The sequence below is a fragment of the Pteropus alecto genome, unplaced genomic scaffold (genome assembly GCF_000325575.1).
Source record: "Pteropus alecto unplaced genomic scaffold, ASM32557v1 scaffold20, whole genome shotgun sequence".
In the NCBI taxonomy this organism is placed as follows: Eukaryota; Metazoa; Chordata; class Mammalia; order Chiroptera; family Pteropodidae; genus Pteropus; species Pteropus alecto.
Genome location: NW_006436298.1, coordinates 174859 through 194370, shown reverse-complemented (window position 1 = coordinate 194370; position 19512 = coordinate 174859). Strand labels below are relative to the sequence as shown.

Genomic DNA, 19512 nt, shown 5'->3' with positions numbered 1-19512 from the left:
TAAAGTTTCTTCCTACTTGTAAACTGACCAGAGAACTTTCTCTGAGCTCTTCGTCTGATGCTTTTTTCTCATTTCCTTCCTTCCTCTTTCTTTCTTTCTTTCTTTCTCTTTCTTTCTTTCTGAGTATTGCACTTTGGGATGGTAATTGAAGTGTGCCATCAAAACCTTGACTCGTTTTAAAAAGGAGGTGGAATATATGTAAAATGCAGATTTGAATAGTCTACATTTGTAAGCCTAGCACGCAATCAAACCCGTTCATTTTGTATTTCTTTTTCCTCCCTCTTCCCTCTTTGCTATAATCACTGGGAAAGATTATGGATAAATCAAGTCAAAGAAACTTCCTTCCTTCCTTCCTTCCTTCCTTCCTTCCTTCCTCTTCTTTCTCTTCTTTTTCTTTCGTCTCTCCCCACTTTCATCCTTTCATTTATTTTCTTATCAGCTGTGAAATATACTTGTTTATTGTCTACTTCTCCCCATTAGAGTGTAAGTTCTAAGAGAGCAGGGACAAGGACTTCATTTTGTTTATTACTGTATCTCTAGTTCTTGGGATAGTGCCTGGTGAATAGTAGGCACTTAAATATTTTTATGATTTTTGCTAAGGGCATAAGGAAGTAAAGAACAAAAGCCCTCTAGCAATACATATAGGAGAAGATGCACACAAAGCTTTGAAAAACTACAGAAACTTTTTCTATAATTCTAAAGTTAATAAATGTAGAATTATGAATTATTTTGAGAATATCCTATGCATCTATGTATATGTTTTCTCTTTTGCAAATCGAGGTGGTCCATTTAAATAAAGGAGAGAATAAAACTGTTTTATATGCCTAGTTTTCTAAAGAATGGGTTGGAATAAGGCAGATTTGCTACCAGAATAATATTGTTAGAGCTGCAAGGGATGTTCTTAGCTAATATATTTATTTTATTCTTAGCTAATATATTTATTTTTATAGAGAAGTGAGGCTTTCAAAGGTAAAATGACATACTCAAAGTAACTCAGGCAGCTCTAGAAGCCTGAGATAAGGTTAATTTTTACCAGTGATATTAAAAATGCATAGTATTCCAATGGAATATTACTCAGCCATAAGAAGAGTTGAAAAACTGCCATTTGTGACATGGATGGACCTCGAGATAATCATGCTAAGCAAAATAAGACAAAGTTGAAAACCACTATATCACTTATATGTGGGATATAAACCTAAAAGCCATAAATGAACTGGACAGAGACTCATGGACATGGACAATAGACTAGTGGTTACCAGAGGGTGGGGGGTGGGGAGGTGAGGGAAGAGGTAAATAGGATAAAAGGGGTCAAATATGTGGTGACAGAAAGAAATCTAACTATGGAAGGGGAACACACAATGCAATATATATGTGCCTTACTGTTAAATTGTACACCCAATGATTTTGTTAACCAATGTCACCAAAAAAAAAAAAAAAGACATAGTATTTGACTGTGTATTTCATTCATTTACCAAAATTTAGTGAGAACATTTGTTAGACAAATATCAAGCAGTCTAGTCATTTTATGTTGACTGATATAAAAAAAGAATATATATTAATAATAATTTCAAATTAGGTCTTTTTAGTAATCTGGTTTAGGTGGCACAGCTATTATGACTTGCTCTACATGTGGTTATTATTTTTATTTATTTAAAAACTGGTAAAATATACTAAAATTTACCATTTTAACCACTGTTAGGTATGCAGTTTAGTAACATTAAGTACATTCACATTATTGTGCAACCATTACTGCCACCTATCCACAGAACATTTTTCATCTTGCAAAACTGTAACTTTGTACCCATTAGTAATAACTCCTTATTTATTTCCCTTTTGCTCCTGGTTACCCAGTAATACCCTATTACAGTAATTACCATCTGTTGGTATATTTAAGAAAGAGGTCCTTTTGTATATCCTATGCCATTAAGAAGCAGACTGAAGGATGCTTTGCTCAGAATATTTAAAAATATCTAAATAAAAAAATAAGCTTGTTTTAATTAATTGAAAAAACAGAAAAAAACCACTGTAAAACATATTTTAAGAAAACTATTATTGTTTTAGTACAAGAGCAGTACTAATTTTCCCAGCACAGAATGCAACTAGGAGTTTTTTTAAGAAAAAATTATAATTGCATACAGTAATTCCATTTAGTTAATTGTAGAAAATAGAAAATGATAGAGCTTATTAAATTATATATGTAGAAGTTTCAAAAAAGAGTTAACGAAATAGTATCCTTTCCCCCTGCCTACCTCTCTCCAGGAAAGACTAAAGCTGAATTTAATCCACCTGAGGCAAAGATTTATAGAAAATAGGATATTAGGGACAGAAAGAAAGTCAGATGTCACCACATCTTGGTCACCACATTCTCAAATTTGAGTATGCCACAGAATTTCCTAGGAGAGTTTTTAAAATTAATAGTTCAGTGAAACACCCTTGTAACCACCCTAGGCTGGCCTTGCCAGTCATTCCTAACATGCCTTTCATTAACTGCCCTATCCCTCCCTCTACAAGTAACCACTGCTTTATATTTCTTAATGGTTTTTACTTTGAGTGTGCAGCCCTAGGACCTATAGTTTAGCAGTTTAGTTTTATACTTTTTCTGTTTTTTTTTTTTTTTTTTTTAAACTGGTATGTCTTCCTGGGAACCTTTTTAAACATATAGATTATTAGGCTCCACTTCTAGGAAATTCTGATTCAAGAGGTCTGAGGAGGGACTTGGAAACAGGTAATTTAAAAATGGTTTTCCCAAATAATTCTGACAGCTACATTTTAGATTTATACATTTTGTCCAGTCCTAGATCCTATGCTCCTTGATTTGGAGTGCAAATTCAGAGGTAAGTGGGTACCAAATATTATAGGATAAAGAAGATGAGACTACCTAAAGCCTCAATTTTATTAAATTATAACATGAAGTAAAAATTTTTAATTAAAATCAACCAAATATATTAAGGTGTAGAATGCTAAATAAACACAACATTTTAAGATAGAACACTTCAAAGAAATTAGTGATGTATGTACAGGATATCTTGGGCTCCGTCCCAGGGCCAAATGACAGTTTAGGGATCTTAGGTTAAAGGTTTGTGCATAGATTCCTTCTACAGCTTCCAGGACATAAGAATACCTATCTGTTTCTCAAATACCCTGAGTTACTGCACGTTTTCATAACTTCTAGAAACAGGTTATTCCATTTCAGGGTAGTTATAATTACTGATTGCTTTACAAAGGAAGATATCATTGAAACCAAACAGCCTGTCCACATCTTTTTATTAATCATGTTACTTCATTTATCTGTGGAAGAAAAACTTCCTTCACGTAAAAATTCTCAATATTTTAAGGATAAGAATTGACTACTAATGAAAATGAGGTGAATACCAAATGACACAGGACTCCAAATATCTGTGAAATCTAGGCTTTCCTGGAGCCCATGGTAAGGAATTTTAGATTGTTTATTTTTGTTCATTTAAATTTCTAAAAAGTTTAGGAAGTCAAGATGTCCCCAGTGCTCTTCCAAATCTATTTATATTCATATTGTACTTTTAGTTAATTCACTTGTGATGAGAAAGGGCCTTTTGTAGATTTCATTAATCTCTCTTCAAAGAAATTGTTAATCAAGGGGTAAAATAAAGGGTTGACCAATTTCACACTGCCACTATTAAAACCATACTCACCATTAAGACAAAAATATAATGAATACGTAATTTAAATACTTAATACATACTTTGAACACTCAATAAAGAACCATATCCATTAAGATCAAACCAGCCCACCATCTTATAAAATGCTGGGTTGATGAATTTCTAATCTCAAATGATTTTAATTTAAAAGGCTCTATATAGTGTGAGCTAAACGTACATAAAATGAAAAAAAAAAAAATAACATTATCCCCAAACATACCAAGAAAATCATTCACTATTTTTTGACTTTCATATAAGGACTTTCATATAAGGAAACTTTCAGCTGAACAAAGTAAAGCACTATAAAAGATCACTTAGTCTATCATAAAAGGCAAAATTAGGTTGTTAAATGACTCCCTCAAGATTAGAAATTGAACTTTTTAGTCTTTTAGTTGGTTGTAATACAGTCAACTATGCAGTAGATTGTGAAAGCTAAAACAATAAAAATGCTGGTTAAAGAGCAAATTTGAAATTCTTTTTTTTTTTTCTTTTTTGGGCGAGGCAACCCTTGGTTGAACTCACAGATTGCAAGGACCTTGTCAGCTTACAATCCTTTATTTTAAAAAATTTTTTATGCCTACAGCACCTGGTCTTCCTAGGTGGTCTCCTATCCAAGCAGGCCAGACCCTGCTTAGCTTCCAAGATCAGACAGGATTGGGCTTGCTCAGGGTGGCACGGCTGTAGACTGTAAATTTTAAATTCTTGAGTTTAAAGGTCATTTATCTTCAAATGTGTTATTCAAAACAAGCTCCAATTCAAAGAAACAACCTGGCTCACTATTAGCAAAAATGCTATATTTGGTTCAGTAACAAATTTAAATGATATATTTGCATGCTGAATAATTTAACTTCTTATAATTTCATTTTGCATAAGTTCCCTTTTTACCTCTAAATTTTAAAACCACTTTTATGGAAGCTGCTAGTTTTGGTGGAAATGAATTAGGCCTACTTACACTTTCCTTTTTCACGTTTCCATCTCTCAGCTCTATTTCCATCTTTTGCAGTTAATTTGTCCTATAAAATTGGCTTATAAATTAAGCCGGTTTGATTCTTGCACTAAATTACTGAATAAAAAAGGCTGATTTATGATTAAACTTAAAATTCATACATTTTTCAGTAAGCAATGTTTTTATTTGTTAAACAGAAATAAACTAGAGCCTGTAAATGAAATTCTTGTAGTGAATTTCATTCTCAGCAACCCCTGAAGTATTTCTACTTTTCAGCTACTCCGGCCTTTTAGACACTCCCCCAGCCCAATAGGCTAAACACCTGGAGGCTTACCTCTGCCTCAGCACAGACCATGCAGTCATTAAGATGCAAAACTCCAGAAGTAGCAGACTGCTCTCTAGTGGAGAGTTGGGCAGGGCCCTTTGCTGACCTTGGTAAAATGGGGAGAGAGTAGCTGATGCTAAACTCAAGTATCTCCAGGGTTCTTTCTAGCTCGGAACATTATTTACAATATAATTTTGCCGTTGACTAGAGCGCTCTTTTGAATTTTGTTAGGCTATTGTGATTAAAGCTTACATAGTTAAATAAATATTCCCATATATCCATTATGGCTAACAAAATAGGGCAATTTTCTAAACTTATGGGCCCTTTGAAAGGACTAAAAAATAGTCTAAAAGTTGAGTTCATTGAGGACAGGGCTATGCCCTTCAGTACTGTAAATAAAAGTTGAACGAATTCCAATTTACAACCACCTGCTTTTTATTAACATCTCATCTCAGCATTTTGTTTTTAAAAACTGACGTCTAGCTCATCTTTTTTTTCCTGGTCTTCAAAAAACGAGCTTGAATTTTAAAGAGATCTTGATTTTTTATTTCCTCAGCTGACCTAATTTATTTCCACTCCAACTGCTAAACTAATCGCCAGGCTATTAAGTGATTTTGCCGTCTTAAAACACTTGTTTCTGAGTCGAGGAAGCGCATTGATGGAAAAATAATTGGAGGGACCGTAATGAAATTAAGACTACAAAAAGAGTAACGTTTAATTCTCATACTTCTGGGGCCACCTCGCAAGATTCCGTGCACTGGTGGAATTCCTAAAGTTTCCTGTTTAATTTTTCGGCGATTTAGTCTTCCAAGTTAGCAAAGCCGTTGCAGACCTCGGGCTAAAACTTTGCACCCAGCTTCACTTTGTCATAGGCGCAGAGACAATGGAAAAAAAACCCCACCCTTAAAAAAAGGACTTCATGTGGCAACCCGCAGAAAAAAACAGGTCCCAGAAAGTAATTTCCGGTGGAGGTGGGAGGGGCTACTGATTTCCGGTCTAAGGGCCGACGACGGCTCTTGCGCAAGCGCAGTTCACACGTTCCTGGCTTTTTTTTTTTACCCCTCTCTCCCCTCCCCCTCCCTCCCCCAGGCCGAGGGGTCTTGAGGTGACAGCGACTGCAACTGTGACTCCAGCTGGAGGAGGAGGAGAAGATGGACAGGGGGAAGGCCGGGCGACGCCGATCTTCATCCGGTGAGAAAGGGTCGGAGGAAGGTTGAGCATAAGTGTCTCCCACCTTGGGCAAGTGGGAGGCACAGGCAGCGGCGGGTGCTGCGGCCCCGAACTGCGAGGGCTCGAGCTCCGGCTGGGGCTCAAGCGGGGGCGGGGAGGGGAGGGAACCGAGGGGCGCGCACAATAAAAGACTCCCGTGTCACCCCCGCCTCTGCGAATCGAACACCCAGTCCGAGCTGTCACCGAAGCCTTGGCAGCTCTTCACCCCAACATCTCATTTTTTTCTCTTCCTGCGAACACCCTGCAGAGTCTTATCGGCCCACGGATCTTAACCGCTTGGCTTGCGGCTCTCCTGCCACGCCTTCCTTGTAATTTCGCCAATGTTCCAGTTTCTTTTCCAGCTTCTCAGCTCCTGATCCCACTTTCTCTATTTCTTTAGTGTCGACTTCGCCTCTTATTTACTACCCTCCCCCCTACCCCCCCGGCAGGTAGAGCGGCTGCAAAGATGGAAAGTCAGGTCTCGCTAATTGACACTTCATTCGTCGGATAAATGCTGCAACACGTCTCCTTCTGAACTGGCCCGCTTAATAACCTTTTTCTTCCCAGCCTCCTCCTCCTCCTTCGAAAAGGGATTAAAAAGTCGAACAAAGGATTTAAAGCCGTTCCTTCGTTGTGTTTTTATTCTCAGCATATTTTTTTTCCCCTCAACATGTTTTTGTTTTTGAGATTGCTTTGCGCTTTAAATGACTATCTTTAGTCTTGGGTAATACATCTGGGAGACACCAAAGTGAAGTTGTAGAATATGAGGTAGGGCTCCTCTCAGTCAGCAAGTTTTTCTTGTTAATTCTTAAAAGACACTGATATTTGTGTTAGTTACTCCTCTGGAGAGGAATTTTTTTTCTGATGACTTATCTTTTTGGAGCTGTTCTTTCGGAAAGGTAATTGTTAACATATAATTAAAAACCATTCTGAAATCTAATATTACATAGCTATTCTCCAGTATTCATCTGGTTTTAAGAGATGGAACATTAATTTTTAAGAATGATTCTTTTCTTAATAGTGTATATTTAATTTTTTTCCACATCAATTCCTGGAAATAAAACAAAGGATTATTCACATTTCAAGGAATTCTGGATTCTGTATGCCAGTTATACGCTTGCAGTTGCCATTTTATTAGTAGTTGCTAACTGGAACTCATGTCTGGAAGTGACATTTATGGTCATCAGAATTTCATAAGTACCCAAAGAAAGGAATTTGATTAATAAAACACGAATAATTCTATGTTAGAGGTAGAAGAAAGGATAGCAGTAGGAAAAAAGAGACAAGTTTCAAAGTTTCCTTTATGCACAAGGTTTCCTTTATGCACAAGGTTTCCCTAAACTTTCTCTTAAACAAGGAAGAACTCTGAAGGGTTACATTGGGTGTTTTGCTCAGAACTCATTTAGTTGTAAGTAGCAGAAACCCAGTTGCAGCTGGTTTAAGCTAAACACTAAGTATTTATGGTTTCACATAACTGATAACTGCAAGTGGGATGGCTTCCAGCATGGCTGTATCTGCTTTGAGCACTGGTTCTTAAGGTGTTCTGGGGACCTCTGGATTCCCTAAGACCCTTTTGGATCTGTGAGGTCAGAACTATTTTCATAATGTTTTAAGACATTGTTTGCTTTTCCCTCTTATTAGCCTACATATGTGCAATAGAGTTTTTCAGGGGCTATATGACATGTATCACAACAAATTGAATGCAGAAGCTGATGGAAGTCAGCTGTCTTATTAAGCCAGACATTAAAAAGATTTGAAAATATGTAACAATGCCATTTTTCTCAATTTTTTTTTTTTGAAAATTTATTGGCTTAAATCAATTACTCTGTTAAAATAAAAAATTCCTTAAGTAGAACCAGAAAACCTCTGATTACCCTGCTTTTCTGGAATGGGGCCATGAATCAGGAATTTAGCACAGAACATTTCTAAGCAATGAGAGAAGTCACAAAGTCTATATGCTAAAATTCACTTAAAAGAAGTTTCTCAAGCCCTTTTTCAGAGTATATCGACTATTTTAAAATTATTTATAAGCATGATTATCTTTTTTCCTAGTTCATAGCATATCAAAAGCAGTAAATTAGATGGAGACACATAAAAAAATTATTAGTACCAGAGACAGATCCACTAAGAGTTGAATGAAATAATTGATTGCATGGGTCATTCAAGGGAGAATAACCATTAGAAAAATTTAACAGCAACAAAAGTATAACGTATTTGGAGTCATAGATCACAATTTTCAAATGAGTTTTTGAATTAAAACAGGAACGTTCAAGTAAATTTCAGGTTTCAACTGGTTGCTTCTGGCAACATTCTTCAAGATCTGTGTTCACTCTCGTTTGAGTTAAGTGTACATATATATTTTCTGAGTACTTAGATACTAAGCAGTGTGCTAAGAATTTTACAAACTTTAATGCTTTCAAAAGCCTTTTGAGGTAGTTGTTTCTGATTTACAGATGAGGAAACTGGGATTTAGGGAGGGTAAGCAGCTGTTAGCAATAGCAAATAAGAAGAGCCGGGATCTGGTTACAAAATTGTGATTACAAATTTTAATTTTTTACTGTCACAGTACATTAGTGAGCCTACTTGGAAAAAAGGAGATTCCATGGGCAATTACGTGTAACAACTGTAGTTACCAGAAAATTTTATTTACTGCAGGATTTTTCAGAGCCTTTGCTATGCTCTTGTACACTGTGCCTCTCCAAAAGAATTGACTGAGCATGCAGTGTTTTTCAAGCTTGCTTCATTTTGAAACTTCCCTTCCTCGCCTAATTTCATCTTGAGAATCTAGTATCCCCTGATGATACACCTTTCATTTGCCTGTAGGCCCATGGGATCTCTGCATATTTTGCATCGTAAGTATAATAAACCATAATCAAAGTTTGAAATGAGAATCTAATTAATCATGATAAAATTACTTTATTTACAGAGATGTTAGCTGAAGCCATTGGAATGAATGGAATTACAGAAGTAGTTTAGAGTGAGAAAAGTTTTGAATCACATACATTTAATTTCAAAGTAAGGATGGTAAGCAGTTAGGCAGATTAAGAATGCGATAGGTTTGAGAAGCAAGGTAGGAGAGTGAAAAGCAATGTCAATCAGTGAGTTAAACTCAGTTGCCACTGGTTTAGATATAGAGCAGTAGGGACAAAAGTCAGATTTCAGGATGTTGAACAAATGAGTGGTTGTAAGGAAACAGGAAAAATGAAATGTGAAAGAAAGGAGATTTCCGGAACAAGCTAGAGTGGGAAATTATGTAGAAAGGAAGTTTTTTCTTTCTTTTTTTTTTTAAAGATAATAAAAGGCAAATCAGGTTTGTAGGGAGTGGGAAAGGGATCAGTGGAGAGAGAAAGTTATCAGGTAGGAGATAATTGATGGGACGAGGATCCAGAAGAAATGGGAGAGTAATCAAGGGACAGTTGAGACATGCAGAAAGGAGGGAAGAGGGATAAAGATACAAATTTCAAAAAGTTAAGGACATTGCAATTATGGCTTCTAAGTGAAATAGGAGGGAAGATCATCTTTTGAGAAAGAGACTTTCAAATGGTACTGGGAGCTCAAAATAGAGTAGGAGGTCGATTAGGTATGAATACAAGAACTATTAAGTAATTTTGAAAGTCTTAAAACAAGTGTGAGTTTGTAGTAGTAGTAGCTGTAGTTACAACAATTATGTGACCTCGGCAGTGCTAAGAAGTCCAGAAGAAGAATTTGAAAGAAAAATAAATAAATTTAGTTAGGGTTAAAGGATATGACAAGATGTGCGGGCAAAAAATGTGTTCAATGTGAGTGAGGAAATGGAAGGACCAAAGGATAGTATGTTGTAGATTGAAAGATTCACATTTGAGAACTTGAGAAATGCAGTGCTGTTCCTTAAATCCATTCACGAATGTGTGTTTTTGAAATGGGAATATGTGGAGGAAATTTGTTGGAGTGCATTAAGGTGAGTCCTTTGTACTGAGTGAGTAGATTAATGGAAGTTTTAGAGGTTTAGAATGATGGTAGATTTTAGTGATAGACAAACTATGAATTGAGTGTCAGAATATTCTAGGAATATTAGGGAAGGTCTTGGGTCAGTGGTGATCAATGGGTAAGGTCATATATCCAATTTGTGGGTATTTTAGAAGAGGAATTATTGCAGTAAAGATAGAATATTAATTGGAAGTGGTAGTTAGGGGAGGAGATTGTTAATCCCTAGTCCTGGTTTTTTTTTAAGTGGGAGAAGATTCTTCTTGAGAAAATCTTTTTATAAAAAATACTGTAGTCTAAAAAGCTAGAATTCAGTTAAACTAAGGTAGAGGAAATGTTCAAGGAAAAGATTCAGAATTTAAGGAAATTGTATTGACTCTGGAAGGGAATATAGTGGGCTAGCAAAGAAATGTAAAAAATGTAGATGAAAGGGTAGAGTTTCCATAAGAGATGAGAGAAGCAAGGTAATCAGCTGTAGGGATTGGCATCTAGGGTGGTGAATGTAATTCCCAGGCTTGTTGGCAGAGGATTGGAAAGTAGATTAGATGGACATGGTAACACAGGAAATAAGTTATGGATAGGATTGTGTAGCTCCAAAGACCTAGTTATTCCAGATGGATAACTAATGTGAGTCTTCAGTAATGTAGGAGGCTCGTTAATGTGGGCTGCTTCATCCTAACTGTCTATCTAAAACTTACTCATCTAGAACTTACCTCAAAGCCCAGTTCAATTATGTCTTTCCAAGAACTCTCTCTTAACTCAAATTATACCTATTTCTGCATTTCCATTAGTTTTTGCACCTCTTACATGATGTTTATCAGATGCCATCATATATTGTAACTCGCTGAATTGTTTAGTCTATGTTGTTTTACTATTAACTCTGACAGAGACTATCTTATTCATCTTTAATCCCCATAGCATCTAGCGTACCTAGAGCATACTGGTTAAGGATACCACCTCTGGAGTCAGACCAGTGATGGATCAATATGGTGACTTTGGGCAAGTTATTTGGATTCTTCAAACGTAAATTCTTCATCTATAAAATAGAGATAATACCTTTACTGATCTCATGAGGTTTTTGTAAGGATGAAATAAAATAAGCTTTGCATAGGACCTAGCAATGGTAATTATCCTAAGTAAATGTTTATGGAATGAATAAGTGAATGAATGATTCTACAAGCTATTTGGGAAAAAGTCATGCTTTTTAATTCTTTGACTCATATATTTAGAATGAGAATAGAGATTTTCCTTTGTGCTAATACTATAATATAGAGTACCAAGCTCTCTTAAAGGGGGATATTTTAATATAAAATATTGTAATACCTTTATTTTGCACTATTTGACAGACATAATGCTAAATACTTTAATATAGACCGTCTCACTTTAACCTTAACAATTGAAAAGTTGGATATTCTGCCCTGTTTTAAAAATGAGAAACCGAATCTCTGAGAAGTGATAACTAATAAGCAAGATATAAATTTAGATTGTCTGGCTTTAAAATCTGTACTCTTGATTTAATTTTAAAAATTGTTTAAAAATTAAAAATAAAAAAAAAATTTTTCATTTCTTTTTTCTTTTTTCCCTCCCCTAAAAAAAAGAAAAAAAAGGAAAAAATTTTTTTAAAAATTAAAAAAAATTAAAATTAAATCATTTCTTCAATTAAAAAAAATCTGTACTCTTGAGCACTGTGCTATACCAGATAATCACAAGTAGAGGCACATCATTTGTTTATTAAAATGCTCCAAAACAAACCTAGTATCAGTGTTTGCTTTAAGAAATGAATATAGTGAAAGTAATGCTATGTATTATGAGGTTAAAAATTATTTCAGCTATATAGGTTTCTGGATGAACTATAGTCCATTTATTAAAATTAATTGTTATTTAAAAAGTTTTATTTTTAAGTTGAGGTTTTACATATAGCACAGTATACATATCTTTAATATTTAGTTTTACTGACTTTCTATACTTGAATATATACAACTGAATAGCCATCACCCCAGATAAGATAAAGAACTTTTCCAGCATCTCAGAAGGCTTACTTGTATCCTGTCCTAGTCAACATTCCTTCCCTCCCTGGGTACTACCTATTCAAGGCTTTTGTCCATTTTGAAGGTTGGATTGTCTTGCTTTTGCTTTGTAGGAGTTCTTTGTACATTCTGGTTATGAGTCCTTTGACAGATGTACGAACTATATAGTATTAATTATAGTAACCGTGCTGTATGTAGATATATGTATTATAAATAGTCTTTCAGTCTGTGGCTTGCCTTCTTTCTTTATAATGAGGTTTGATCAACAGAAGTTCTTAATTTTAATGAAGTTGAGTTTATTAATCTTCTTCTTTATGGTTAATACTAATGTTTGAAAAATCTTTGCCTACCCCAAGGTTGTGAAGATAATCCCCTCCATTTTATTCTAGAAGCTTTATTTGTTTTCTCTTTGACATAAATTTATGATCCATTTAAAATTAATTTTTGTGTATAGCGTGAAGTAGAGGTTAGGTTTGTTTATTTTCCCACTTCGTTATCAAATTGCTTCAGCATTGCTTATTGAAAAGACTGTTCCTTTCCCACTGAATTACAGTGGTGTGTTTGTCATAAATAGATGACCACATATGTGTGGATCATTACCACTTTTATTATGAAATCTGTGATATATTCCAATAAATTTTAAGTTCCAGGAACCCTGAGACTGTGTTTAAATTGCTCACTGCGCTGTATTCAATGCCTAGCATAGTGTCAGGCACATGATAGGCATTCAATAAATATTTGTTGATTGAATGAATGATTCATAAAAGAAAAATCTATAGAAAGTCTGAACAGTGTTGGTGAGGAAAGACTTAAGCTGTTCCCAGTTGCGTAGATGCTTAGATATGTAGTGGAACTAAAAATATTTCTCTCAACTTCTGCTCCACCTCCCCGCCCCCTATATCATAAGTATTGAGAAGTTATCTGGTCATACAGTTCAACTAACATTTATTGAATACCTGTTAGATGCTAGGGCTTTTGCCAGGAAAATTCTTATTTAGTTTTTAGAGCCAAGTTTTCTTTTCTTCTATGTCATCATACATATTTTGGTTAATGGAGACATTTTGTGAGAATCTGCTGTTCTTCTGATTAGTTTTTGATCTTTATGTTTTTAGTCTGTCAGGTTCTGTAAAATCTATTAATGTAAATTATAAATCTAATAAGTTAGTGTAAAACAAAGATGGCTGTGAAAGGATTTATTTTATGACATTGTTTATCTCATTTAGTTATTAAATGATAATTTTTACCATGTCTTTGTAGAAATTGTCACGGAAGGAAAAAGAAAAAAGTCATCTTCTGAGTTACATAAGGTATGCATTAATTTTTTTTTTTTACCTATTCATTATCTTTAGAGTTACTTATAATGAAAGTATTTTGCTGTTTGTCTTTTTAAGAACATTTTTAAAAAGTAAAGAAAATACTGTAAAACCATAACTAATTGGTGTTTTTTGGGGAATGGTGTGTATCCTAATTAACTGAGGGTTAACCAGGAAACCCTTTCTGGCATCAGCCTTGTTTAAATCATTATGAGATGTACAAGTATACTATCTAGGCCTCATTGTAGATTTTATAAAAAATATTCAGTCTTCGATGACTGAATAAATTAGAGCACCTCATGTTCATTCATTATAATACTGTAGAAGACTTACACTCAAGTCACGTGCTGACAATTACTATTTGGAATATGTTCTTTTAAACCTCTTGTTTTTCCTTTATTTATTTCTTCTCTATAAGCCAAGAGTAGCAAAACAAGCAAAATGTGAAGTTTCTACCTATTTAGGAAGTGTTTCAAAAAATTAATCGGTTTTTAGAAAGTCTGTTTTTCACTCTAGAATTTTGTGATTTAAATGCAGTAGTACCTTGATTTATAATAGTTTATTAGATAACTTTTCTCTGAAGCATTATAAGTTATGCACAGAGGACTTTGTCACTGAGAACTTTAATTTGGTACATTTCATAGAACAAGGAGGGAGAAGAAATCATACAGGAGAGCTATAAAAGGGAATAAAGAATGCCTTGTAAGTCCACACAGAGAGCATGACTTTGGGTACTCTGTACCTTGGCTTTCTTCACATTTGTGGGATGTGGTTCCTTTATATAAAATTCTAGATTAGGTTAAGTGGGGTAAATGAGGCAGGTAAAAAAGAAAATCTTAACATTGCTACCATACCTAGTTTTAAATACACATATACTGACTACTACTTAATACCTCCAGTGAAGTGAAATGTTCTGCCTTAGGCTATTGCTTCATGAAATTTAATCTGAAATTCCACCATTAGAAATTTATAATATTGAGTAAATACATTTCTCTTTCTTATTTTTAGATGTACTACAGTATTTTTTAAGTTTTTTTTTCAAGTAACTTTAGATTTACAGAAAGTTATAGGAATAATACAGAGTTCCTGTCTACCCTTCATTTAGGATCCCCCAATATTAATATCTTACATAAGCTTAATACAATGATCAAAATTAAGAAATTAACATTGGTGTAATACTTTAAACTAAACTATAGACATTATTTGGATTCCTTCAGTTTTTCTACTAATGTCATTTTCCTGTTCCAGAATCCAATCCAGGATCCCACATTGCATTTAGTTGTCATGTCTTGATTTGCTGCAATGACAGTTCTTCAGTGTTTTTTCTTTCATAACCATAACACTTTTAAAGAGTACTTATTGGTCAGTGTTTTGTTAGATATCTTGTCTCAGATTTCTTATAATTAGATTAAGGTTGTAACTTTTGGGGAAGAATACAACAGAAGCGATATACCCGTCTCAATGTATCCTATCAGTGGGTACATGGTGATCATGTGTCTTATTACTGATGTTGTCAGTCTTCGTCACCTGTTGAAGATGGTGTCTGCCTGGTTACTATATTGTACAGTTTCTCCTTCCCTTTGTAATAAATAGATATTTTGGGAGAGATACTTTGAATCTATGCAAATATACTATCTCTTCTCAACTTTCAACCACTGTTTTAGCATCTTGCAGTGGATCTTGCCTGTAACAATTATATACATGATATCCTATTGGTAATTTTTAATTTTCCTCATACCTTTTATATTTATTAATTAAAATTCTTCTGTAATGGAGAGCTGTCCCTCTTCCTCTGTTATTTATTTATTCATTCAATTATTTACTTGTATCAGTATAGATTCGTAGGTATTTATTTTATTCTCTGGATTGTAATGTATTACTATTGTTATTGCTTTTGTTAATCAAAGTTTTCCAGCTTTGGCATTTGGAGATCTTTCAGATTGGCTTCTGTGCCCTTTTGACATGCTCTTTTTTTGAGCATTCCTTACTTTCTGATACTACAAGGTACTTTTAAGGAGCCCTGGTTCTTTTTATTGAAGATGGTATTTGGAAACTCAGGTCTGAGTGTTAGGTGTGTTCATTGCTGCTGGGTGTCATTGTATCTAGGCTCTTTCAATAAGACAGGACTAGAAAAATATAAGCATGCTAACCTATACACATATACACATCTCTATATTTATTTCTCTATCTACTTCTCTGTACATCTATAAAAAGCCATGAGTTCAGTACTGATACTTTTGATTCTAATCCAACACCACGGGGCTTGTTCTAGCTTTCTCTCTTTCCTTATTTTTATTTATTTATTTTATTTCATTATATACAGTTTGCTTACTTAATTGTTCGACAATAAAATACAAATAAAGACGTACTACTGCATTTTAAAACTCTAGCATTTCTTAGAAAATTAGCATATTCTTGTTAGTAGTTTATATTATAGCTTTTTTTCTAGGATAGCTAAGGAAATAAATTACTGAAAGATTTAGAGCTTTGATGGATATAGGGACAAGATACTGACAACATTTTGAGTTTAAAGTATTTGAAAAATATTTCTAAAGCAAAACTAGTTTGTTGTAGAGAAATTAGAAAATTCATTAGAGCAAAAAGAAGACTACCCAGAAACAACTAAAAGCAACACTTTGGTGTATGTTCTTCCAGTTTGTCTATACATCTATAATAAACAAATATTTAAGTATTAAAAAATAGAAAACCACAAAATTCTGTTTTATAATTTGCTTTTTCTACTTAACTATATACTGTGAACATAATTTTCTGAAATCAGATTTAAAGTATTGCTCAGTAGATATTTATCAGATACCTAACATGTATTAGACACTATACTAGATAGACATAAGTACCAGGGAAGCAGTGGTAAACATTTTTAATGACTACATTATATTCCATTATATGGGTGTGTCACAATTAATTTAACCAATATCCTATTATTATAATTTTGAGTTTTCAATTAAAAAAAATTAAAAACAGTGCTGCATATATCCTTGTAGCTTAATCTTTGGAACATTATTATCTACTAAATTATTCCTGGCTTTTTGATGGAAGCTGAGTGTAGATTAATTCAAGGGTGATCTCTCAGATAGATGTAGACAAAGAGTTTGAATACTTTGAATTTTGCTAATGGGGAGATCTATAGTCTTTGGATTTATACATGGGGAGGATGGTACTTTATTTTGAAAACTGAAAACAAGAGTTTTATTCTTCTTCGGTAAGTCATAGCCATATCTATGCGCAGACCCCCAATTTTCTTTAAATAATAGCTTTATATCTATGTAGTATCTGAACAAGTAAGTGATTGAGATTCTGAAGTTTTGTATTAAGAACATGGCAAAGATCATTTTAGCCTGAAAAGTTTAAAGAGTATATGTTATGACAAACAAGCAGAGACTAATGGATACGCACAGTAGTTTAATGGTTACCAGAGAGAGGGGGAGGGGGGGTAGGTATGGGTAGAGGGGGTCAAATGTATGGTGATGGAATGAAATCTAACTTTGGGTGGTGAATGCATAATGCAATATACATATGACATATTATTGAATCCTACACTTGAAACCTATATGATTTTATTAACCAATGTCACCCCAATAAATTTAATAAAAAAATAAAACAAATTTACATGGGAAATAAAAAGAGTATGTGTTAGCAATATATAACTTGTCAATAGAATCCAGCATATATTTTTTTCCCCTGGGTTATCTGCTTTTGATAGCATTCTCTTTTTGAGGGAATACTGTAATGAACCTCAAAGTAACAACGTGAATTGATTTGCTAAATGGCTTGTTTAGTATTATATCACATCTAACATTAATAAATAAAATAAATGTTCTTAAGCTTTGTTTTTTGGAAGTTATTAGAGTGCTATCAATGTATTTAAGTATAACTTGAAGGGAAAGTGATTTATAACCCATTTTTGCCTGAACAGATTAAATTTTAATTTTTAAAGTATTAAGAGACTATTAAAAAATACTTAAAAAATGGATTAGGCATCCATTCTGATTCTTGTAATGGAGTTATAATATAGGATTTGTAGAATTAATAGCTTAGAATCTTTGTTGCTTGTATACACAGTTGAGACCATAATTAAAATTTGTCTAGGAAGAGATCAGATTGTTGCAAAAAAGACTTACATTATTTTTGATAATATAATCATTTAGAAAAAAATGAGTAGGAAAAATTGACAGTAGTTAGTTTTACCTGAAATCTGCTTGCCACTCTAATACAATATTAGAGTGAGAGATTTAGATCTATAATTTATTGACCAGGAAGCTAAAGCAGAGATTTTTCTGGAGCTTTAACCCATTTCATGTTTGCCCTGCGAATACTCACCGGCAGTGCTTGCAGCTGCAGCGTTTACCCCAAGATAACGCGATTTGCAGTCTGAACCTTACCCCCAAAGTTTGCCATGAAATATCTCACTTTTATTATTATTTTCACATTTCTCTAGTATATTGATAGTCTTTGGAAACAGATGACGTCATTCTATTTAACATTCTGTTTTTAGTAGTGGCATTTCCATTTACAAAATACAGTAATTCTTGATTGCTGAAAATGTTAAATCCTAGATGTTCTACTTTTGTGTTGTTCCGTGCTGAGAAATTTACCACACGAAAAAAATTATTAAATACTGATCGTCATATACATTTCTGTTCCAGTAAGGTTAGAGACAAGTTCTGTTTAGAAATAACTCCAAGAACAGTTTTTATATTTTATTTTCACATTGAAACCAGTCAGATTCGCTTCAGCCTTAAAGAGTGTGTTTATGTAAAATGAAATTAAGCTGGCAGTGAGCTACAACATTTTTTTCTAAATAGGAAATGGGTTAAATGTTTATTTTTTCTTGCCTTTAATAATTGCATGGTATTCCTATTAAAAAAAATAAAACATTTGGAAACATAGGAAAACACAAAAATGAAATTATCTCAGTATTCAGAGATAATCACTGTTAAACATTTTTGTATATTTCTTTCCATGTATTTTTCAATATGTGATTTTTTTTTGCATTATAGAAGAGGTCATTCTGTACATACATATTTTCTAATATTGAAAATAATTTTTTAAGTTGTTAATTATTCTGGAACATTTTATTTAATAACAACTGTATAATATCATTGTTTTGTTTTACCATGATTTTCTTTAATTATTCTTTTATTATCATTGTTTCTAGTTTTTGTAACCTTGTTCATAAATATTTGTATGTATGTACTTTGATTTTATTTCTGTAGGATAAATTTCTAAAAGTAGAATTGCTAAGTAAGAGTACGTGAACATTTTCAAGGTTTTTAATGCAGGTTTAGAGTTTTAATTACTATCCAGATGTCATGTGTCTATACTTTGGGGGAAGTTTGAAAACAGGGTAGATTATATTTTATGTCCATACTAGTGGAAGTATACATGAATATTTGTTAAAGTAAATGATTCATTGACATTGAGTCTAAGCCACTCATAGGTAAAAAGATAAAAATTGGTTAATGTGAAAAAAAAAGAATATAAAATCTTTCACAGGGGACATCAACATTCTTTTATAAGATACTCATTTTACATAATACTTGACACTTGTACCCAACTCTTACTAAATCTCGGTTGATGTCCTGCAGATTTGAGCTTGATCTCTTTTTAGGTTATTACGATGGCCATATAACAAATTTACTCCAAACTTAATGTTTTAAAGTTATTTTGCTCATGAATCTGGAATTTCTGCTGGGTTCAATTAGAGATAGCCTTTTTTTGTTCCACTCGAAGTTAGCCAAGTTGGCTTGGAGGCAGGGGTTTGGAATCATCTTAAAGACTCACTCACTTAGCTTGATACCTGTGCTGGGAAGACTCAGATGTCTTGGTGGCAATCTTCTTTTTAGCCCTCCTGAGTGATCTTTCTACCATAATGGCTTCAGAGTAGCCAAGATTGTTTTACCCTTTGCCTCTGGGCTTCCGAGGTGTGTGTGTGTGTACCTGTTAATACATGCAGACCCATGGAAAACTCCTAAGAATGAAAATCTACTTCTGTAAGCAGAAGGCAGGAAAAGACTGAAGAAAGAGGTTCGCCACT

At 33.8% G+C, this 19512-nt stretch overlaps 1 protein-coding gene across 9 annotated transcripts in view; it reads left to right on the top strand.

Moving 5' to 3' along the window:
• Positions 1 to 19512, top strand: part of SENP7 (SUMO specific peptidase 7) — a 134713-nt gene that overhangs the window by 11834 nt on the left and 103367 nt on the right. For 8 of the 9 annotated variants that reach the window (XM_025047740.1, XM_025047739.1, XM_025047738.1 and 5 more), the window contains exons 1-3: positions 6035 to 6136; positions 8810 to 9006; positions 13402 to 13451. In XM_025047740.1, the coding sequence (XP_024903508.1) occupies positions 8952 to 9006; positions 13402 to 13451 (105 nt within the window). In that variant the 5' untranslated portion in view covers positions 6035 to 6136; positions 8810 to 8951. Of the gene's footprint in view, positions 1 to 6034; positions 6137 to 8809; positions 9007 to 13401; positions 13452 to 19512 lie in introns of those variants that run through there. The other variant, XM_006913060.3, reaches the window with a different exon arrangement.